Source organism: Sphaeramia orbicularis, chromosome 9 (genome assembly GCF_902148855.1).
Source record: "Sphaeramia orbicularis chromosome 9, fSphaOr1.1, whole genome shotgun sequence".
Classification (NCBI taxonomy): Eukaryota; Metazoa; Chordata; class Actinopteri; order Kurtiformes; family Apogonidae; genus Sphaeramia; species Sphaeramia orbicularis.
Window position 1 is genome coordinate 46,014,550 of NC_043965.1, and position 24,639 is coordinate 46,039,188.

The following is a 24,639-nucleotide window of genomic DNA, read 5'->3' on the forward strand; positions in this document are numbered from 1 at the left end:
GCCAAAAATGACAATAAAGCTGACTTTGACTTTCTTGTGTGGGCAGTGATTCTAACATGAAAATGTTTGTAATATGTTCATACTTTAAATGCTCTGAATCCTCCTAATGTCTCAAAGTCTTACCAAACAAAACAGCATCATCAGTGAGGAACTTTGGCAGGTTGGAATCTCTCAGAGCTCTGATCAGAACCACATCCTCACTGAGGTGTGGGGTTACTCCTCTTCAGGGACCTAAGATCCACAGAGAACCACTGAACATATTAAATTTTAACACCTTTTATGCAAAAAAATGCTGTAAAGCTTCACTGATACATAATTAAATGATGATATAAATTGTTGTCCAAACTCTCATACACTTCAGTTGTTCATTTTAAATACCAGTATGGCTGTTTCTTCTTCTTCTAATTAATCTTTCCTAAATGATGCAGAGTTACATAATATAATAAAACTATACAGACTTTAGTCTAATAACAATAAAAAAGCCACTGCACATCAATTTATTCCCTCCAGAAACCTGGGCCAAACATAGTTTATGGACAGTCTGTTGTAATTAGCCTACGTTTAACAAAAGGTGAAGAAAATAGTTCTTCAGACTGGATTATTATGATTATTATAATTGTATTATTGTCATATAAACTTCTGGCCACATGGAGCAGCCTTAACGAATGCTGAAAATGTATTATAATTTCAGAAGTGAAAACACTGGAGTGCATTCATTTAAAGTATTATATAAACTCAAAGTTTTTATAAAAGGCACATTCATTGTGAAAAATGACAAAAGAAACTGAGGTGGACAAACAATTCAGTACGGAACAACCTGAATCTCCCAACAAACTGGCATCGCCCATTTAAAAAAAAAAGTAAAAAGCTGAAAACAGTGTCAGGAGTCCAAAACTCTTACTGTTTTCCTGCATACTGACGCTAAACCATGAATAATGACACAATAGGATGTGGTGTTTGCCTGTGTGTCAGCTGGTGCTAGTTATGACTGTTCTGAATAGATCAGATCTGGATCAGCACTGACCCTGCCATAACCAGGACAGACTTGACCGCTCTCATGCCAAGTCGTAGTGGTCCTGTTGGGAAAGCTGCTCTGAGCACAACCTGTACATCTGAGTCATCTTCCTCGCTAGGACTTTACTGGACTCAAATCCCTCTGAATATAAAATCACCTGTAGGACCACATAGCAAAAGACACAGACCAACATTGAATTAAGATACAGGTATAGGAAACAGGACACTTATATTTTTAGTGTCTATAAATGATTGTATTTTGATGAGGACCTCAGCGATGAGTGCGTAGTTGGGCACCATCATGGCGATGGGTCTGAACAGAGCTTTGAGGTGTCTGGTAGTTCTGTTCTCCCAGCGTAGCCTGGGTTCATGGTAATGAATGCAGCACAGGTGTTCAGCAGTTTGATCTCTCTGCCCTCGAATCGAAACCTCGACAGCTGCACAACATAACAGTTCAAAGAATTGTTCCTGTTAATGTGCATGACTTTAATGTCTTAAACATTTACTTAAGGAAGTCAAATCCACACAATACTGAGGTTTGGTATCTGAGATGTGGGACCAGTGAGAAAAGACCTTTGGGATCCTCTGTAAACTGATCACATGACAAAGACACACAAGTAAAGGCCTTTTACCAAGAGTGACGGACCTGGTGAGTGTGTTTTCTACACACACACACACACACACACACACACATATATAATATACACACATACATAAATAAATAAATAAAAAATGATATATATATATTTATATATATTATATATATATAAACACACACACACACACACACATATATATATATATATATATATATATGTATATATATATGTGAATGCATATATATATACATATATTCATATATACAGGGTGGGGAAGCAAAATTTACAATGAACATTTAGTTGTTTTTTCTCAGCAGGCACTACGTCAATTGTTTTGAAACCAAACATATATTGATGTCATAATCATACCTAACACTATTCTCCATACCTTTTCAGAAACTTTTGCCCATATGAGTAATCAGGAAAGCAAACGTCAAAGAGTGTGTGATTTGCTGAATGCACTCGTCACACCAAAGGAGATTTCAAAAATAGTTGGAGTGTCCATAAAGACTGTTTATAATGTAAAGAAGAGATGACTATGAGCAAAACTATTACGAGAAAGTCTGGAAGATACTATTAAAGAAGAATAGGAGAAGTTGTCACCCGAATATTTGAGGAACACTTGCGCAAGTTTCAGGAAGCGTGTGAAGGCAGTTATTGAGAAAGAAGGAGGACACATAGAATAAAAACATTTTCTATTATGTAAATTTCTTGTGGCAAATAAATTCTCATGACTTTCAATAAACTAATTGGTCATACACTGTCTTTCAATCCCGCCTCAAAATATTGTAAATTTTGCTTCCCCACCCTGTACATACATACATGCATTCACATTACATACATGCATTTATATACACATACATGCATTTATATATACATGCATTCATATATATATATACATACATACATGCATAACATACATACACATATGTACATTCATATATACATACATCATACATACATACATGCATTCATATATACATACATGCATTCATACATAATATGTGCATTCATACATACATGCATTCATACATACATACATACATACATACAACATACATACAACTACATACATACATACATTCATCTATACATACATACATGCATTCATACATAATACATGCATTCACACCTCCATTTATACCTGTGACACTGGGAGGGACTGGGAGGGACTGGGAGGTTCATACAATGTTATGGAACCTGACAATCTCCCAATAACTTGCACTATTTTTTGACATTTCTTTTTTTTTTTGTTAACTCTGTGTGTGTGTGTGTGTTTCAATTTTTGTATATTTAAAGAGGGACCACTATAATTATCTATGTATATGTACTATATATGCACTATGTTTACATACTAGGTTTTAGTATTGGGTATTTTATTTATGTACTGTATTCAGGTAATGTTGTTGTTCTGCAGTTAGGTACTGACTTTATGAACTATATTAGAGCTGCAGCTATTGATTATTTTTGCAGCTGGTTAATCTATCAATTGTTTTCATTGAGTCAAATAAATTATTCTCTGAATAGGCAAAAATGTGTAAAATGTGAAAAATCATGTCTGAAAATGGCCAACAACTTGTCCTTTATTCCAGAACCAGAACCAATAAAATCAAAGTAAAAGGATATATAAAACATATCTATATGGAAATAACAACAGCAATAACAACAGCATAAAAGTATATATAAAAATATCTATAGATATAAACAACACCAAACCAGTCCAATGACATCTATAAACAATCTGTCAGGTCAGTCTTCAACACATTTGGATCCAACTGACTAACTTTTACCAACTGAACATGGAACTAATATACAACTGTGTGTTGATCCTGGGGTCATGTGCATCACAATAGCGTTTGTGTGAAACACAACAATGGAACCAATGTTTAACAGCAGAGAAATTAACGCTTCAATCAGAAACTGTAATGGGATTTTTTTTTTTTTAATTGATTGGAGTTGTTTAATCGTAATATTTCAGCTGTACACTGGACGCTCCTAAGGTTAAGGTTTAGTGTCTGAAAGTGTGGTGTAGTGATGAGGGCCAACCTGTTGAGCTTAACCAACCAATGACCCCAATCTCTTTTAACACTATTCTGTATTATCTCATAACCCTATGATGACCTTGTGATGTGTCCAGGCCATACCTACCTTCACCCATAGGTAACTGGATAGACTCTCCCGGGAAAGACTGAATAAACCCAAGTGTTCTCTCATAATGGAGAAGAGTCAAGAAATAAAGAACAGTAAATACTTTTTGGGTTGTTTCATTCTAATTTCACACTTGCCTGCATATGTTTAAAAACGGTAAACTATAAGCTGATTTAGTCCTGTAACTTTGTGTTTGTATATTTGTGCATGTACCTTAGCCGCTTTAGCATTCCGTATGGTTATCAGCTGCTGAGCAATGACAGACAACACTTCGATGTCAATTCGATTAAACTCATCAAAACACACCAAGCTCCAGACTGAGCAAGTCCACTGAAGAAACGACCCATCATCTGGAAGACAAAACAGACAAATTAAAGAAAAAAAAACAATAAAATATTATCAAGAAGACGAGAAGTTAATAATGACAAAGCGTCAGGTCTTTGAGGTGTGTGTCTTAATACAGTGTAAGCAGGACGTTTATGTACACCTTGGTTTTTACAGAACAGAATAAAACACGTTCCCTCGGCCTGTTCATTTACTACTATATTTGGATTATTTGACATTTCAGAGTTAGCAGTAGCAGTTACATGAAATGATACTATTTAAAGACAGTGACACCAAATATTAAAGCTGCAGTGCTTCATAGTTTTTGGAATTTTAGGTCATAATTTCACAATTACCGTTCAGCATACTGTAGTTCAAGATATCTGAGAGGAGGGACACTAACTCCTTACTGACTTTTCAGGATATAGACAATCTACCCCCTGACAGGAATCTTTGCACATTCAAAGTTGCTTTAAAACCATAATTAACTACTCAAATTACCGATCGCTCCTTCTATTCAATGTGATTCCACTGCACTCCAGATTATCACAGAAGCTCAGCAATGTGATAGCAGATCAAAAGGCAGCAGGTCATCTGTATTTATAATTAGTGTCTAGATTTGGACAGGTAAGAGATGAAGGAAGATAAAGGAAGGTGTGTGTTTTCAAGTTCTGCCATTTCTGTCTCTGGTTTCAAGTGTGTTCCCTGCACAAAACGTATGAATACATCTGACCCCTGAGGTGAAGGCAAATAAAGCTGAAATTGTACATTCTCTCTAAAATTACAATAAAATGTCACAGGCAAAACAAAGTACTTGGCCTGATTAACAGAGGGAATATAAACTATATTAAACTAAATGTTTAGAGGTGTGACAAACTGAGGTTGAACATATATACCCAGATATAAGTAAACTTCTGACTTCATCTGTATGTGCTGCTCATCTGGATCAAAAAAGCACAACAGTGCCATCTAACGGCATGCAATAGTAAATACAATTACACCAGGCAGTCAGCTGTCTGGAATCAGTGCATCTGGATCAAAGAATGCAGCAGCAGTAAAGTTGTTCAGGATCAAAAAGGTTGATGTTTATCTGTGATGAGTTCAAAGTAAAACAACAGAAACACAACCCGGAAACAAACCTTATAGTCGAGTCCATCTGAGCAGTTGAAAACCACACACTGTATAGCCAAGGCCTTGGCCAGGTCCTTGGTGGTCTCTGTTTTACCTGTTCCTGCTGGACCAGCAGGAGCCCCGCCCAGGTCTAACTGGAGTGCCCCATCAGACACAGGTAGCACCGATCCTGCCCCACAGGGTTAGACAATCACAAAAGAAGGACAGCACAGCAAAAGAATGCAACATTATGATGGAAGACACACATCTGGCTCCTACACAACACAAACTGTATGTTGAGTTTTTATCCCAATAAGCAGAGGGATCATTTTAACTGCAGCTTCATTGAACCATGTGTTGAAACAGGATTTGTGTTTACATTACATTTTGGCTGGTCCACATTACTGTGTACCTTCCTTCCCATGTATGAGTATAACTGTGGAACTTAATAAGGTCTTACCGTAAGTGGTGTAATGACCACCTGGAACAGGCTCCCAGGTATTCATAGCATAATTTAAGTGGACAGAGCCATAGTGGCCACACAATTGTCCAGGTCCATGTCCCAGTAGTAACGCAGCTGCCTCTGCCATTCAAAGTTAGACCTGGATTCCACCTAAAACACATATATGGTTAACTTAGACCTGAAGAGTTCACCTAAAAACACATATATGGTTAACTTAGACCTGAAGTTCACCTAAAAACACATATATGGTTAACTTAGACCTGAAGAGTTCACCTAAAAACACATATATGGTTAACTTAGACCTGAAGAGTTCACCTAAAAACACACATATGGTTAACTTAGACCTGAAGAGTTCACCTAAAAACACAGATATGGTTAACTTAGACCCGAAGAGTTCACCTAAAAACAGATATATGGTTAACTTAGACCTGAAGAACTCAGCTAAAAACACAGATGTGGTTAACTTAGACCTGAAGAACTCAGCTAAAAACACAGCTAAGGTTAACTTAAAGTTAACAAGCTCACCTAAAATACAGATAAGGTTAACTTAGACCTGATGAATCCACCTAAAACACAGGTAGGGGTTTGAATATCTTTCAACTCTCAAGCACCAGCATTTTCAGTGTTAAATCTCATTCTTTTAGATTGTAGTTCTAATTGAACAGGTAAAAATAATAGAAATGATAGTATAAACGTCCAACCACTGGCCAACTTCACCTTGTGCTGGACTAGATCTGTGACGATGTCTCTGGCGTGGACATCAACAGTGATGAGGGCAGTGATAATATTACGGTGCAGAGTAGGCAGATGTCCTCGCACCAGAGCTGCCAGGGCATTCAACCTCTGGAGAAGGAAGACATGTCAGTTTCAGCTGGTATGATGCAGATAAACACCAAATGTTTCAGTAAGTTCTGTGGGTTACATCAAAGTTCTTCTGTTCAAATTCCTGCAATGCAGCAGAGTGGTCCTGGTCTCCGTCAAGGCAGGCATCCATGTCCCTGCACCACATGATCTGAGAGACGGTCAGCACCACCTATGGAATAGACAGACAGACTGATGTGCAGGACAGGTCTGAGGACACAACCTCACATGGAATGAACATTTATACCAATTACATTAAAGTTTTACAACAAATAATATCAATTCAGCCATTATCGGCTTCTGGAAGTTGGCAGGCAGCTAATTACAATTCTCTGTTAATTAACAATGATTAGAACATCCTTAACCCTTAAAGACCCAAACATCCACCTTTAACCTAAACCATCTACTGATCTAAACTGTTTAATACCTGCTGATCCACTAATCCCATCAATACATGTAAATAATTGGTGTAAAATACAGTTTGTCATCTTTTCAGGATCATCAGATATGACCCATTTGGACGTTCAGAGGTGCCGTAGTTACCATGGAAACACCGTCATCTTCTACAACATTGATTCACCAGTAAAACCCATGGTTTATGTGCAGTTACTGAGAAATTTGACTGAAAAGTCATTTTTCCTCTTTTTTTTCTGATTTGATCTAATAAGCTTTTTTTTTTTTTTAAACTTAATTTTTTAAATTTTCTCTTTTTTTTCAGTACAGTACAATTACACATTCAATTACAGTTCAATTAATTTCTTTTCCCCCTACACAGCTGCAAATATATTCTCATACACCTCCACAGACACATATAATGAAATTTAAGAAAGCAGTAACAATTATCAAACAATGATACTTCAAAAAACAAAAAAAATAAAAAAAATAAAAAGGCTGTAGATATAACTTCGTCAGAGGTAGATTGACAGCACTTTGATAACATGGAGTGTTCTTGCAACACCAGTAAATATTATTGCAGTAGTAAAGGTAACATAGGTTCCCATCTTTTAGTAAATATGGTTTTCTGAAGCCGGAGCAGGTGTGATCTGCTCCATCTGGTAAATATCCCAAACTTTTTGAATCCATGTATTATATGAGGGAGGTTCTGGTTTCATCCAGCTGATGGTTATAGACTTTAAGGCAGCGGTGAATAATATATTCAAAAGGTATTTATCTGCTTTCTATCCAGACCTTCAGGTATTACTCCCAAAAACTGCCACTGTGAAGCTTTGTGGGATGTTCATTTAAAACCTCCTTCACGGCATTGAACACCTCCCTCCCAAAACACACTTAACTTAGGACAAAACCCACAATATATGAGTGGTGATTAGCTCTATGGGCTCCGCAGTTCCTCCAGCATGAACTGGGATGTTGGGGATCCATCTTAGACATTATTTCTGGTGTTCTGAAATATCTAATGATTATTTTCCATTTGAACTCCCTCCATGTATTAGAATTTGTAACCAGATGTGCCTCTGTACATACATCGCGCCAGTCATCCTCAGATATGTCCACGTTCGCCTCTGCCTCCCATATCCCTCTTATCTGCGAGGAGTTATTTTGATTCATAAATAAGAAAATATTATACAATTTAGAAAATTACTTTCTTTCTCCATCACCAGTTTGTACACGCTATCAGATACTTTTCTAGGGGTGTAGGTTTTGCGAATTTATCCCATTCCTTGTGAGTCATCAGAAAAGTTCTAAGTTGCAATACCTAAAAAAATTTGAACTGGGGAGATCAAAGTCATCTTTCAACTGCTCAAATGTCTTAAATATCCCACCATCAAACAGCTGATGCAGGTAAATCAATCCCTTTTCTGACCATTTTTTAAAGCTGTTGTCTAGATTATTGGGTGTAAAAGACTTCATGTAGCCAATATTTATCAAAGGTGAAATTAACTTTGGAGCTTAAATGCACACTTTATTTTATTCCATAGTTTAAAAGTGACCCTGGTCCAGATCGGACAACTCTCCAGTGGGTGCATCTAGAAAGGGCATGCTTTGTAGGGATCTTGACATTGTGGTTTTTCACATTAACCCAACGTGTGTTTGTGTTATCCTGAATCCATCTTATCAAGGGTTTCATTTGTGCAGCCCAAAAGTAAAATTTTAAATTTGGTAGGTTGAGGCCTCCACTGGACTTGATACTTGGTAAGTTTTAAGTCTAATTCTAGGATGCTTAGTTTGCCATATGAATTTTGACAGCATTTTATCCAAATGGTTGAAAACATGCTTAGGAATATCTATGGGCAACATCTGAAATAAATAGAGAAGTCGTGGCAGAACGTTCATGGCGGATGCTTTCATATGTCCCAGCAGAGAAAGAGGGAGCACAGACCAACGATCCAGGTCTCCTTTTATGCACTGGATTATTTTGATATAATTAGCATCATAAAGGTTCTGTAGGGATAAGGGAATAAATATACCAAGATATTAATACCATCACTGGGCCATTTAAAACCAGTCTGAAGTTTTACGTTTTGGGGTATCTTGCCATTGATGTCCATAGACCTAATAAGCTTTGAATTTAATCTGAGCTTTAATGGACATCTACATGCTCAGTGAACTAAATATAAAAAAAACTTAATTTTCATTTAAAAAATGCAACTGCAGAGGGATAATATTATAAAAACAGTGAAAAATCATTTTGGAAGAGAAAAAATAATTGAAGTTGGAAGTTGTAACTTGCCTTTGATATCTAACCAATTAAACAAAGCACTATAATTTAGAACGCTTTAAGGGATAGCACTATTTTTTGTACTTCCACAGTCTATCATAGATTTAAATGCTAGACATGGCAGGACTCCACCTAAGAAGTTCACCTGTGAACAGTGCATAGAACATGTGTTTGGTGTGTGTACCTGTGAACAGTGGTATAGAGCATGTGTTTGTGTGTGTACCTGTGAACAGTGGATAGCAGTGTTTGTGTGGTGTACCTGTGAACAGTGTATAGAACATTGGTTTGTGTGTGTACCTGTGACAGTGTATAGAGCATGTGTTTGTGTGTGTACCTGTGAACATGTATAGAGCAGTGTTTGTGTGTTACCTGTGAACAGTGTATAGAACAGTGTTTGTGTGTGTACCTGTGAACATGTAGTAGAGCATGTTTGTGTGTGTACCTGTGAACAGTGTATAGAACATGTGTTTGTGTGTGTACCTGTGAACAGTGTATAGAGCATGTGGTTTGTGTGTGTACCTGTGAACAGTGTATAGAGCATGTGTTTGTGTGTGTACCTGTGAACAGTGTATAGAAACATGTGTTTGTGTGTGTACCTGTGAACAGTGTATAGAGCATGTGTTTGTGTGTGTTACCTGTGAACAGTGTATAGAGCATGTGTTTGTGTGTGTACCTGTGAACAGTGTAGTAGAACATGTGTGTTGGTGTGTTACCTGTGAACAGTGTATAGAGCATGTTTGTGTGGTGTACCTGTGAAACAGTGTATAGAACATGTGTTGTGTGTGTACCTGTGAACAGTGTATAGAGGCATGTGTTTGTGGTGTGTACCTGTGAACAGTGTATAGAGCAATGTGTTTGTGTGTGTACCTGTGAACAGTGTATAGAGCATGTGTTTGTGTGTGTACCTGTGAACAGTTGTATAGAGCATGTGTTTGTGTGTGTACCTGTGAACAGTGTATAGAACAGGTGTTTGTGTGTGTACCTGTGAACAGTGTATAGAGCATGTGTTTGTGTGTGTACCTGTGAACAGTGTATAGACATGTGTTTGTGTGTGTACCTGTGAACAGTGTATAGAGCATGTGTTTGTGTGTGTACCTGTGAACAGTGTATAGAACATGTGTTTGTGTGTGTACCTGTGAACAGTGTATAGAGCATGTGTTTGTGTGTGTACCTGTGAACAGTGTATAGAACATGTGTTTGTGTGTGTACCTGTGATGGATGTCCAGCCACCACCCACTCCTCTCTAGCCTTCACTTGGTAGTCTGCTATGGCCACCTTACTGAGGCGTCGTAGTGATGAGAACATTGCCTCCTCCACCTTCAAAAGCCAATCTTCCACATTACCTTGCGCCTTCACACCTTTAGTCAAACTCACCTGGAATTAAACACAAAAATCTGATTGGTTAGTGTAAACATTATTCATGTGCCTTGTCTTTTATTGGGTACTATTGGTAGTATGTTGGGTATTATGGGTAGTATTATGGGTAGTACGGGTATTATGGGTATTGTGGGTAGTATGGGTATTATGGGTAGTATTATGGGTATTATGGGTATTATGGGTAGTATGGGTAGTATGTTACTCTGTTAAACTGACCTTCTCTCCTTCAGGAGACACCATGTTCAGGACGTCTTTACTATAGACTGTTTCCTGCTCTCCAGTGTCCATTGGAGTTCCACTAGCACTGGGAGACTTTTCAGGCAGCAACGCAAATTCCAGACGTGTAATGCCATCAAAGCACTTCCTAAGGTGGGGCTGAACCGCATGGGGGTTTCTCGTCTGAGCCAAGATCTTAAGCAGCTCATCATTAGATAAGAAGTAAAACCTGTTGTAGACAGACAGAGGATAAATGCTTCAACACTGCACATTTGTGTAAACTAACTTAACACTGAGCATGTGTACCTGGGGAAGATGACTCTTTTGGACTCCAGATAGGCCTCCAGACACTTCCGTATTTCATCCAAAAGAGCATTATTGTTCTGAAACATGTCCAACAGATCTGCAAACAGGAACAGAGAAGATTCTCCATGTGTGATTCTGTTTCTGTCTGCCCTCTTTCCTATTTTTAACTGGACTTACTAGGCTGTGTGGCTGCTCTAAGGGCATTGGGCAACTTATTAACTTTCCCCATGATCTCCTTCCAGGACTTGTCCACTTGAAGAAACATTTTGGATTCAGCGGGCAGTTGCCTCTTAATATCTGGGGCCACAAAGATACTCTCTAAGTAGAGCCAGTTTCTTTGGCATGTCAGCCACTCATCCTGCAAAACAAGATCAATAAAAAAATAGGAAGATAAATAAAACCTGCAGTCTAAAGTATGACACAAAGTTTATTTTCAGTCTGCTAAGTGTTTCTTTATATGTGCTGTATTTATTCTACAAGCAGACTGATACTTCAGCCACCAGAGGGCGCTGCTGTGTAGGGCTGTGTGAGGCTAATTCCACAGTTAAAATGTACTGTAATGTTTTCATGGCAGATAAGTCCTAACCAGAGTAGGAGCATTGTTTCCCACTCTACGCCTTTACCAGTGTTTGGTTGAAGAGCCCTAATTTTTTGTGCAGTTTGTCCACCCTTGACTTGATGGGAGTGACGTAACGGGAAGATGCAACTGTGGCCACGTTGATGATGCTGTCGTCCAGGAGTACCTTCATAGAACAACACAATGAGGTATATACAAACATACATACACACTTGAATCTGGCAATACTGCTATATTAGGTACAAGTGTAAGAGTGTGGTGTATGTTCCTACCTGAATATCGTCTGTGCCTCCCAGGATGTAGACTTCTTTGGAGTCACCGTGAGGAAGCACAGTGAACTCGGTGGTCTCCCACACATGCTCTACCTGTTCAACAGCAGATACTTATTCAACTTACATGTCACTAGTAACTGCACAGCATGTGTTTAGTGAAAATATTATGGTGCTTATTGTGAAATAGAGAGAAATGGGGACCAGGATGCACTTCCTCAAAAGTGTAAATTAACCCTAAATATCTTATATCATATAGTATCCTACACTTTGACAGTTTACTCTCCCAGAACATTTGTTTCCTCTTGTAAAGACTCTTCAGTTCATAACAAGACTGCCAATTTGAGAGTGGAGTTTGCTTTAGACTGGATCAGGGAACTCATTTTAATCAGCTGTGACACCCTTTAACAAATCTGCTTGTAACATATTCTTCACATTTCCACCATGCTGCAAATATGGGCATACTCTATGACAGGGGTGTCAAACTCATTTTGGTTCAGGGGCCACATTCAGGCCAATTTGATCTCAAGCGGGCCAGACCAGCAAAATAATGACTTAAAAACCTATAAATAATGACAAATCCAAGTTTTATTTTTGTTTTAGTACAAAAAAAAACAATAAAAGTATGCAAATATTTACGCTTTACAAAAAGATGTGAATAACCTGAAAAAACAGAAATTTCATTTGAAAAATTAGTTCAATTTCAACAATATTATGCCTCGACTTATTATTTATATATGTGCATTACACACAATGTTACATAAACATTTGGTAACAGGCAGAATATTGTGAAAATTTTGGAGTTTGGAACTAAAATTTGAACAATTTCTACAATATTCCATCTCTTATTATTAACACAACTATAGATCACAGTGGATCCATAAATGCACAAAACATTTAGTAACAGGCAGAATATTGTTCAAATTGCAAATTTCAGGTTGTTCATCTTTGTTTTTATTTATGTATTTATTTGCATTTTATTGTGAAAGAATAGTTTTGTAAATGTAAATATTTTCACAGTGTAATGTTATTTTTTTCACTTGAATTTTTTCCACATAATTTTTCACAAAGAAAATTTGTAGTTGTCATTATTTATGGGTTTATCGTGGTGTTATTTTTACTGTAGATCACATGGGTCTGTATGTGGAACCTGAACCAAAATGTTTTTGACAACCTTGACTGTTCATATTAAATTTTGTAGTTTCATCCCGCGGGTTGGATTGGAACCTTCGGCGGGCCAGATTTGGCCCCTGGGCTGCATGTTTGACACCTGTGCTCTATGACATGTCAGCAGGGAAAAGCGAACTACAAAGAATTCTGCAACCCGACACATCAGCTCTAAAAACTCTGAACTGAACTGTGCAATATACTGCACTTGAAGCATCATTTTGACTTTAAAGCAAAAATGTGATGTTGATGGTTCTCTCTCAGACAAAAAACAGCAGAAATACATGAAATCTGGCAAATCTTAAAAGGCTGAAATCATTATTTGAGAAGGTAATTGTGAGATGTCAATCTACAAATGGAGGCTCTTTGTGTACAGTAATTGGTATCATTAACCCTTAAAGAGTCATAACTATTTTTGTCCCAAATTTGTTTGTCTTTCCCACATGATTTATCATCATTTATTACATTATCCAAAGCATTTTGCATTTTTTCAGTGAAAATCCGGTATTTTCCTGGATTTAATTCACTGATCATGTAAATGTTCATAAAAGCTCTGGTTATTAGATCAAATCAGACAGAAAATGAGAAAAAACTGACTTTTTCAGTCAAATCTCTCATTAACTGAATATAAACCCAGTGTGTCCATCTGCTGTCATTGATCTAACTCCATGGGTTTTACTGGTGAATCAATGTTGTAGAAGATGATGGTGTTTTACACGGTAACTACGGAGCCTCTAGATGTCCAAATGAGTCATATCTGATGACCATGAAAAGATGACAGACTGCATTTTATCCCAATTATTTATGTATTGATAGGATTAGTGGATCAACAGGTATTACATGTTTTATATCAGTAGATGGTTTAAAGGGGGGTGTTTGGATCTTTAAGGCTTAATACAGCTAATATTCAGGAGGGAGCAGATTCTGCAATGGAGTAAATAATATGAGTGAACTTTTCCACTCACCTTTGAAATAATACTCTCAACTGATGCCTCTCCGGACGCTTGTCCTGACATCTACAAGAAAAAGAATTGGGTTTATCTGATGGAGACCTCAAAGTATGAACATTATTACATAAGTGAAAGGAGGCTGACATGCAGACACACTGAATGAAATGCAGTCAGTCTCTTTTCACTTGTGCCATTGTGTTCGATGAATTCAACATGTCTGCATAAATGAAATGCAGTCAACCTTCTTCAGTGTATAAAGATGCATCCAAAAATAATAATAATAGTGAAGAAAAGTCAGCACATATGCTCAGCTACTCAACTGTATCCTCGACCGCAATAGTTTTAGATTACTTTTGGAAAAAGTACTTACTGCTTTTATAGACGACCGTAACCATGTCTTGTTAAGTCCAGTAAAATTAGTTTACAATGCATTACATTCCCGCAAACGACAACCAGAAGTGACTTAAAACTCTGATGTCTAATAAAAGACATTCCTTTACTTTACTGTTTATTCGACTGGGACAGTGTGCAATCAAAGGATTGCACCAGAGTTAGCTAAGAGCTAACTTACATCTGTAGTCCCTGGGTAGTAAACAGGCAACAGTAAATACAGAATATAAGACAGGACATTACATAAAATAGTTGACACAAAATGTAAAAATGAAATACAGATGCAGATATGACAATGTAATATCAAGCTAAAAATGCAATAATAACAATAAAGTCTGAATAACATATGATAAATATTGAATATATAAACTGCATTCCGGCCAAGTACCATTAAAAGGCCCTCATTTAGTTATAGCAGTGTCTTTAAAGGTCAAGCCCTGAGTGAGATTCAGTTGTGCAAAAAAAAAAAAACTTAACTATGGTTACAGTTTTGTGTGGATATTAGCCAAAGTTTAAGTCATTTTTTTAAACTGCAAAGCTGCCAGACCCTCTGATATCAGTGGGAAGGGAATTCCACTTTCCCACCACTTTTACAGACAAAGCTGATTTTCCAAGAGTTGCTCTCTTAAACTCTGGAACCCAGTCTCCCCTGGAGAATGCCATCTGGTCCACATCAACAAATAGATTCCCGGCCTAATAAGATACAGGTAAAGTTCTGGTGCCTGTTGGGTCATGCACTGCCAGTTCAGCACAATGTTCACTTCTACATATCTAATTTAATACACGGAGCATTTTAATCCAGCTGTTTAACATTTTATTGTTGTAGGACGTTCATTTGTGTTATTGTCCGATCTCAGTTGAGAAGACGATCAAATTGTCACGTGTAAAAACAGCAGGAAGGCCAGTTTTAAAAGCTCTGATAACCAACTGACAGTTTCTATTCACCGAAACCCTACGGCACTTTTGAAATGTATAGGAAGTGAAACATGAGCTGGGGTTAGACCAGGGGTCTGGAACCTATGGCTCCTGGGCCAGATGTGGCTCTTTAGCCTCTCTCTATGGCTCCCTTGACACAAAAACATAAGGAGCACTTTGAAATGAACTGAATGAACCATTACTTTTTAACATTGTTATAGGCCTAAATCAGTTCTAACATTATCCATCTGTAAAAATGTGCAGGCTATATACAGAATAAAATCATTTTTTGACATTATATAAGCCAAAATGTATGCCACACTACATTATTTTTTTTGCCAAATTTAACATATGATACTCACTTTGCATTTGTTAGTAGTTTGGCTGTTTAAAAGTCTGCCCATATACATGAAAGTTGAGCTTTTTATCAATTACATAATGTAATTTTGTTTGGACATAGTGTATATGATTAAAAAATTGTACAAATCTTGAACGTTTTCTTTATTGTAGTTGTATAATTTCATAAATGCACCAAACTTTGCATTATTGTAGTGGAAATACAAAGTTAAATAGTTAAATAACAAACTAACCACAAATAGACTACAGAAGAACAGCCCCCTCATGGTAAAATGTAGATGTGTTTAAATATTTTTTTTATGGTTCTGGTCACATTTTTCCTTCTTTTTTGAGTCTTTAGGATGTAAAGCTTGCAGATCCTTGGGTTAGACCATTGTGAGACAGGTTAGTTTTACCCTGTTTTGTAGTTTGTAGAAAAGTGCAATGAAGTACATGTAACACCACACACAAGAGTGGAGGAAAATGAGGTTTTTGCTAATTATTACCATTTCTATTTATTCAACAGATGAAATTAGGAACAAAGACCTCCTTCAAACACAAGTTTCCCCTCAGATAAAGACCCAGTACCTCCTGGAGCTTAAGTAAATAAAAACAATAGCCATCATATGAGGAAATCTAGGTTTATGTGTTACCTGGTGTATCTCAGAACCGTAGGCGAATACATTGAGGTCATCCAGTTCAGCTAGAGTAAGTTCTTTCACATTCAAGGAAACCCCCACGACATGCTCCAGTGACATCCAATGCTCTGATTTCAGGCACGGATTACACAGATCAGTGATCACAGGCAGCTGAAAGAAAATAAAATAAAATGATATGTTTTTTACCACTGAATTGTAAAGTTGTAGTTAGAGGTTAGAAATAAATGGACTCCTCACCCTTTGCTTTATGACTTCCACTTTGTCCTTTAGACTAGACACCACACTGTTCCGTGGTAAACCCTTCTCTAGCTGGTTGACATACTTGCTGTATTTGTTGACCTGGGCGTCAAACTGTTGCAGATCCAGCTGTTGAAGTGAGCTCTGGGAATGGGATGGAAACGGTCAAACTCAGAACGTAAGACGACCTGTGTTCATGTGTTCGATGTTAAGGTAAAGGACTCCTCACCTGCCCCCACCCATCCTGTAAAGAGTCCCATTCTTCTAGAGAGTTCCACAGAAGCTGCTTTAGACGGAACTCGACAGTTAACTTCTCCAAGGTCTCAAACCTGGTCACTGGTACCTTTTTGTTATGAAGAGGGAAGACAGAGGCAGAAGATAGGTTACACTGTAAAAATGACTGGTTGACTTTGAGCTCATATCAATACAAACGGTTCAGGGTTAGGGTTTACTGATGACATACTCAGATAAAACTGAACTAAGTCAGAGCAGCTGCTAGTGGTGGGTGATTTCATGTTAATTTGTCAAATGATCTGCTTTTCATAGAGTTGGTATACAAGGTGTGGCTGAAAAGTTCCAGGACTGATGTCACAAAAGATATATTTCAAATCCAAAAGTAGAGTAATCCCCCTGGAGTATTTAACTGTGATCTCAGCTCTCTGCAGCCATTGAACTTTTTCCACATGCTTTTATAACTGCTGAATGATGACCAGAAGGACTGACGCATGCAAGTGTGTCAGGACATCCTCGAGCATCTTGAAAGTGAACCAGACTTACTAGGGAGAGTCATCACCGGTCATGACTCATGGATCTTCAAGTACGATCCGGAGACCAAATGCCAGAGCCTTCAGTGGAAGAGTCTGACGTCGCCAAAGACCAAAGAAAGCAAGACAGTCCAAGTCCAAAGTCAAAGTCATGTTGATCACATTGTTTGATGTGAGGGGCATCGTCCACTGCCAGTTCCTGCCACAGGCCAAATGATCGACCAGCAGCTTCACTCAGTGTGTGAGAAGAGGCGAGAGTTGTGGCTGGACAACTGGTGGCTGCTTCACCATGACAACGCACCTGCTCACAATGCCCTGAGCATCCGATAGTTCCTGGCCGAGAATAACATCACAGTGCTGGAGCAACCTCCCTACTCACCCAACCTGGCTCTGTGTGATTTTTTTCCTCTTCCCTAAGCTGAGGGGGGTCATCAAGGGGACCTGTTTTGAAGACAGCGCTTTGGCTACCGGTGCCTTATGAACAGGTTCAACACTGGACAGTGCTATGGCTACCGGTGCCTTATGAACAGGTTCAACACTGCCTACTTTTATTACGTGGTGTGACAAAAATCATCTGGTTTTAAATGTGACAAAAACACAAGAGATGGTTCTTGATCCGAGACAAGTGACCACATACGAGCCAGTGGTCATCAAAGACCAGACTGCTGATCAAGTGGCCACATACAGATACCTAGGGGTCCATATTGATAACCATCTTTGCTGGAAACCAGACATAGAAAACTTGTGCAACAAACTGCAGCAAAGACTGTATTTTTTAAGACAACTGAGGCTGTACGAGGTCAGCAAGCAGATTATGCTGACTTTTTACAGAGCTATCTTAGAGAGCCTCATTAGATACAGCATCACAGCCTGGTACGGCAACCTATCAGTACAACTACAGAACAGGCTGGACAATATGCACAAAACAGCAATGAAGATTATAGGTATGAGAGAATATAAATCCATAGATAATGTGTAGAACCAGTTGGTCATGAAACAAGCAGCAAAAATCTCTTCAGACCAGACTCATCCATTGTGCTCCAAATAAGAACTTCTTCCATCAGGAAGAAGATTTCGTATGCCAAAGTGCAAAACCAACTGCCTCAAATTACCATTTGTCCCAACGTCCATTAGGCTGCTAAACAATGTTAAGAACTAGTGCAATAGAGCAATGTGCAAGAAACACACAGCACTTTAGCACTTTCATTTTTTTCTCTCTGCACTTTAGGTGTCTTTATATGTTCTGTGTTGTGATTGTCATGTGTAGTCCATGTCTGTTTTACATGGCAAACTAACTGTCTTTGTTATAATGTGTCCACGTGATGATGTTTTTTATCTTGTCTGTGGCGCAATGATATGTAGCACTGTTCCCAAGATGAATTTCCCCCGGGGGACAATAAAGCTTATTTTACTTTACTTTTTACTTTTTACATGTGACTTATGAACAGGTTCAACACTGGACAGCGCTACGACTACCTGTACATCATAAATAGGTTCAAAACTGGACAGCGCCTGGCTACCTGTACGTCATAAATAGGTTCAGCACTAGACAGTGCTATGGCTACCAGTGCCTCATAAATAGGAGTGTGTATCAGCAAGAATCTGGTGAACGCATACTCAAAGCGCACACAGTGGATCCATTATTCATTTGCTCTCACATCCTCCCTCTGGTGGTGGTAAACTACATCCGTATCCACAGCTGCCCTGGGCAGACTGATGGAAGCGTGGCTTCCAATCTGCGTCTACGGCCCCTCCGACCACCACCGAACATTCATACACCAGTGAGTAGCAGCACTGGAGGCAAGGGGGGGTGAAGTGTCTTGCCCAAGGACACAACAGCACATGGACAGAGCGGGATTCGAACCGCCAACCCTTCGGTTATTGGACGACCCACTCTACCAACTGAGCCATGGCCACCCCGATACTACAACACAATACTAGTGTCACGATACGATATATCTATGGTGCACAAGGCAATATTATTCCATTACAAAAACCACACACAAAAAATAAATAAATAAAATTATGTCTTATGGACATTACAGTTTACGATCCTGCTCAAATGTTCATATTCTATTAGCTGTGAAAAGAATGCATCCCTGAATTATCCAACATTCATTCATTTTCTGAACCCGCTTTATTCTCACTAGGGTCACGGGGGTCACTGACGTCTATTCCAGTTACTCATGTGCGAAGGCGGGGTACACCCTGGACATGTCACCAGTTCATTGGGCTGACATATAGAGACAAACAATGGCTCTCACATTTACATCTATGGGCAATTTAGATTAACCGATTAACCTATCAGTGCATGTGTTTGGATGGTGGGAGGAAGCCAGAGTATCCGGAGAGAACCCATGCAGACACGGGAAGAACATGCAAACTCCACACAGAAAGGTCCCACCCCCATCGACTGGTGTTGGAAGTGAACCCCCCTAACATGTCTCTTTCAGACAGTAAAAAGTGCTTTTAGGATGCTGGGAAGATGAACACGGGAGTGTCCTTGAACTTCAGTGGCCTGGTCTCCTTTGCCTGGCAAAGGATTTCAGAACACTCAGAGGGATAGAGTAGGGCTGCTATTACAGGTGGAGGTTTTCCGTCTTGCTGTCTGGGTTGCAGACTCAGATCTGTCGATCAGGATTGCTTTCTCAAAACCCAGAACTTCTTTCAGCATTTTTGATGCCGAGACTGGAGAGCTGGAATTTGACTCTTCTGCTACATTCTGGATATGAATGTTGGGTCTTCTCATCCTTTCCTCCATGTCCAGGCATTTTCCTGCAGGTTTGTCTCTGTAGATTTCAGTTTTCTCACAGGTGTCTGCAATGCAGGGATGTCATCAGAATGACTCGTAAGTCCTTCCTGCATCTCCCTCATGGGTGACTTTGTACTATCCAATTCACAGCGAAGCAGTGTGATTTTATTAGCAACCTCTGTCTTCACAGATGATAGCTCTGACTTAATTGTTTCAAACTCAGCAGCTAAAGCTGACTTAAGTTCTGTTTTGAACAGAGTCGCCAGTTCTGGTTTGAGGAATGAGAGAATCTCAGTCTTCAAATCCGTCATGTCAGTTTGTTGGTCAGTCCAGGAGAGTGGGCAAATGTCTGGGGATGAACTTGGTGTGATCATGGTGGTCTTCCCAGTATATTTATATTTACGTAGTTTACTTGCCATTTGCAAAACGCATTAAAACCACTTTTATCAAGTTGAAGAGCATCTATCTGAGAATGTTTTAGTTGCTATTGGTGCTCAAAAGTATAGTTTTAATACAAATCCTTGAAAACACACTTTCCAGCTTCCTACTCCATTACTGGCTCGCTAACACCCCCCAGAATTGGAGTTTGACAGGTTTTTACTAAATAAGACCCTCAGAATGTACATCAATCAGAGAATTAGGATGTTGAACATAAACTGTGAACTGGAACACATTGAACAACAAGTATTTGAATTTTGGCCCAGTAGTTTTTGTAAATCATTCCAGCTGCTTTTTGACACCTGGTTGAACTCCAAAAAACAGTTACATTGTCAAAACTCAGTAAAAACACAATTAAAAAAATAAAGGTAAATCCCCACAACACTGCAAACAACAGTAAAAACAAAAAAATGCAAATCACAAAGTCTATTTTATCAGCATGTTTTGAAATTTTTCTTATTGAGCAAATGGTTGAATTTTTATGAATATTTGAATTAAATCATACATTGAGACCACTCACCACAGACACGTCAGGGATTAAAGGGTTAAAGTTAAAACCTTCTCATGCTGTTAAGAGTCCTTTTAAATGCCCAAGTACCTGAGTAATTACTGGATTTTAAGGCGAGTATTGAACATGTGTCGTGTGTTGACATCAGGCACATTTATTTAAATCTGTTTATTGTGAATCTGTTGGCAAAAAAAGTGTTTCGTTTCATTCCCCTTTAACCCATTTAGTTTTTGTAACGTGTAGTTTTACTGCCACTGAAACAATACATCATAAAATGGTGAACTCAAACATCCAGTAGGTTAACTTTATATAGACGCTTTTCTGCACCAAAACACAATGCTACAATAAAAATATTTTTGGTTCATCTTAAAACTAGCAGCACAAATTCAACCACAGTTGATGTAATTAATGCAAATACTGCAGCTGTCATATTTGTATGTTAAGTTAGGAAAAAGGGTAGTGTTTCCTTCATCAGTGACTAGATCTGTTTTAGGTTTTCTTAGGCTGTTTTTCCAGTATTACCATATTATCATTTTGGAATATCACACCATAACATAAGCCTTGGGGTAAGTTATAGTTTTATAGTTATGGCTATAGTTTGGTTCTTAGTAGTCTACATCATATCTTATAAAGAGGTTAGGAGAATTACGATTGAGATCATGGATCATGATTCTACCATAATATCTTTTGGTCAGATCATGACAACTGGACAGAATCAAGTCAATCAAGAAATAATGTTTTATAGTGTAGTTTATTGTTAAGATCTTATTAACATTGTCTTTCCTGCGTTGGGCCCAGTTTTAACACACATTAAACCTAAAATTAAACAAGTAACCAAAAGAATGGCAGTACCTTAAATGTCTTCTGGTAGGAAGTGTAGCTGGCTGCTTGAGAGTGCAGCTCGTCCACAGATATCTGGATCTCCTCTAATAGCAGACGCACTTGGGCAGGATCAGCATTAATGTCCAGGATCTGTTTATCCTACAAATAGAAAAGGAAAACAAGTTCAAATGGAGGAGAAATGTCCATACACACTTCTCCAGAAAGCAATACTATGCTATACCTGTGACTTATTATAGGTTTTGCTGATTGCATGGTTCAGTTCCTTTATGTCCTTCTCCAGAGATGAGCACAACATGTTCATGTTGGTATCGCCTTGCATCACTGTCTCATCAATAACCCTGTGCAATGATTTAATGGAGGGTTGCAAAGTGGCAAAAAGGACAAGATCCTCAGAGGGCGTGGGAACTGAGTATGTGTTGATCAGATTGTACATCTGACACACTGTCTCCTGCTCCTCCTCCAGCTCCGTAATCTGATGAGAGGAGAAAAAAAAAAGAGAGAATTTAGGAGAAAATCCATAGGAGGTAACGTATATACTCTAAAGTTTAGAGTCTAGAGATTTTTGTATATTACATCTTACACTAGTAAGAAATGTGACTCTTACCCTCTGCTGTATCTCTTCCAGGAATGTAAGAAAGTTGGCTAACTCAGCTGTAGTGGAAGGGCTAAATTCCAGTTTGGACTTAGCATCATGGGCCTCAGCAATGACAGCATCCAGCTTCCTCTTAGCGAGCTGAGTGAGCACCTGGTGGATGACCTGGAGCAGAGAACAGACATTGACCTTTGACATTGTTGTTGCAGTGTTTATATAAGCTTTGGTTTTACTAGCACAGGAGTTCAAACCAGTAAATCCACCACAGTCCTACAGTGGCACAGACTGGGCTTGTCCTTCTTCTCCTTTGTCGTGTTACGTGGCAGGTGTCATCCAAAATAACAGTTCAACTATTATCAATAAAACTAAGAAGCCGAGAACAGACCAAACACAAGGCATTTGCGTTTTAGTGCCCATTATAGAGGAGGATTAACTTCATATCATCACAGCAGCCAATTTAAAAAGAGATTTAAACACATGGTCTATACACAGTATAAAACTGAAGAAGGTGTTTGAATATGAACACATGGATACTGTTTTTTCTTGTTTTTTTTGTGTGTCGATTTGTTTATGTTTTGTTTGACTGCTGTTGTTCATTTTGTCTTATTGTTGACTTTGTGTATTCAGGGATGTATGTATGTACTCATTTATTTATTCTTTACTTTTCTGGTATATCAATATATGTGTGTACGTGTATGTGAAGATGATGAGTGAGGTTAACTGATCCAAGGGACTTGATTTTTCATATATTATGATAATAGGAAGCTAAATGATAAGACTGTTGTGTGGAGTAAGGGTGGGATTAAATAAATTATACTTCTTCCCACTCCTTTTCGAATATGCAAATGAAGTCATACTTCGTTTTGATCTATATGTATATGTTTTTGCTTTTTGTTTGTTTTGTTTTCTTATAATCTGTTTCATTTATAAGGACTAAGTATGATTATTTTGTTTTGTTGAATATTCAAAATAAATTAAACTAAACTAAAACTAATATTCACACTAACATTGTCCTTGAATCTCAGGACAAAATCTTACTGTATCTACCCCATAAAAACCAACAATATTTACAACTAAGCAGCCACACAGACATTGAATCTGTGAATGACTTGTCAAAGCTAAATTCCAAAACAAAAGCAGCATTTTCCTGTAGTGGTTTACTGTGGAATCTGATACTTGGTGATATGTGAAGGTTCTGACTGTGTCCAGTATGAGCATATGGACTACTACTGACCTCCAGACACCAGAGAGGAGAAGATGAAACTTTCTCTTTGAGATGTGTTTTGTCCACCAGCAGTAAGCCAAGATGTCTCTTCTGTTGGATGGCTTGGGCCTCCTTGTGCTGATTGTGGTATAATTCCAGTGCTTTTCTGAAGAATTCCAAACCTGTGAGATGAAGCAGTCAGCAAGCGTTAGCATCAACTACAGATGATGTGTTGTTAGAAGTAAAACAGTTTCAACGGTACAGTCATATGATTGAAGAGTATGAATCTGATACACTCTCAATTAAACTATGGATGGTTATAGGGGGAATATGAGATGCATGCAGTTAGAATCAAATCAAATCGAATCGAATAAAATCGAATCGAATCGAATAGAATAGAACTTTACACATGACACATGGATGCACAGCAAACTGAACTATAACTGTTAAAAACCAGAACTGCTGTTACTAGTATAACTACCAATAATTAGTACAAATACCCATACCTGTTAATATTATAAATACAAGTACTAACAGTAGATATACGACTACTGCAGCTGTTAGTAAGAATAATAGAAACCTCTACCATCTATGGAACTATATAATGAACACTATCATAACTATATAGATAAATGAATAATGATGATGGAGGCAGAGAAGAAGAACCACAGCAGGAAGTCCAGAGATGATCCAGGGAAAAGCTGTAGTTTAAGTTTAGTTGAGAGTGCATGTAATCCATACTGTGTGATATACAGGGTGGGGAAGCAAAATTTACAATGAACATTTAGTTGTTTTTTCTCAGCAGGCACTACGTCAATTGTTTTGAAACCAAACATATATCAATGACATAATCATACCTAACACTATTATCCATACCTTTTCAGAAACTTTTGCCCATATGAGTAATCAGGAAAGCAAACAGTCAAAGAGTGTGTGATTTGCT

General features: G+C 38.2%; 1 protein-coding gene across 1 annotated transcript in view; it reads right to left on the bottom strand.

The window, feature by feature from the left end:
• dnah6 (dynein, axonemal, heavy chain 6) overlaps positions 1-24,639 on the bottom strand; it is a 121,574-nt gene that overhangs the window by 93,243 nt on the left and 3,692 nt on the right. Inside the window, 16 exon segments of the mRNA XM_030144237.1 lie at positions 6,376-6,501; positions 6,581-6,691; positions 10,406-10,570; positions 10,790-11,018; positions 11,096-11,192; positions 11,273-11,453; positions 11,719-11,838; positions 11,945-12,037; positions 14,074-14,124; positions 16,353-16,508; positions 16,596-16,739; positions 16,825-16,938; positions 21,910-22,038; positions 22,121-22,372; positions 22,505-22,657; positions 23,727-23,878. Of these exon segments, the coding sequence (XP_030000097.1) occupies positions 6,376-6,501; positions 6,581-6,691; positions 10,406-10,570; positions 10,790-11,018; positions 11,096-11,192; positions 11,273-11,453; positions 11,719-11,838; positions 11,945-12,037; positions 14,074-14,124; positions 16,353-16,508; positions 16,596-16,739; positions 16,825-16,938; positions 21,910-22,038; positions 22,121-22,372; positions 22,505-22,657; positions 23,727-23,878 (2,273 nt within the window).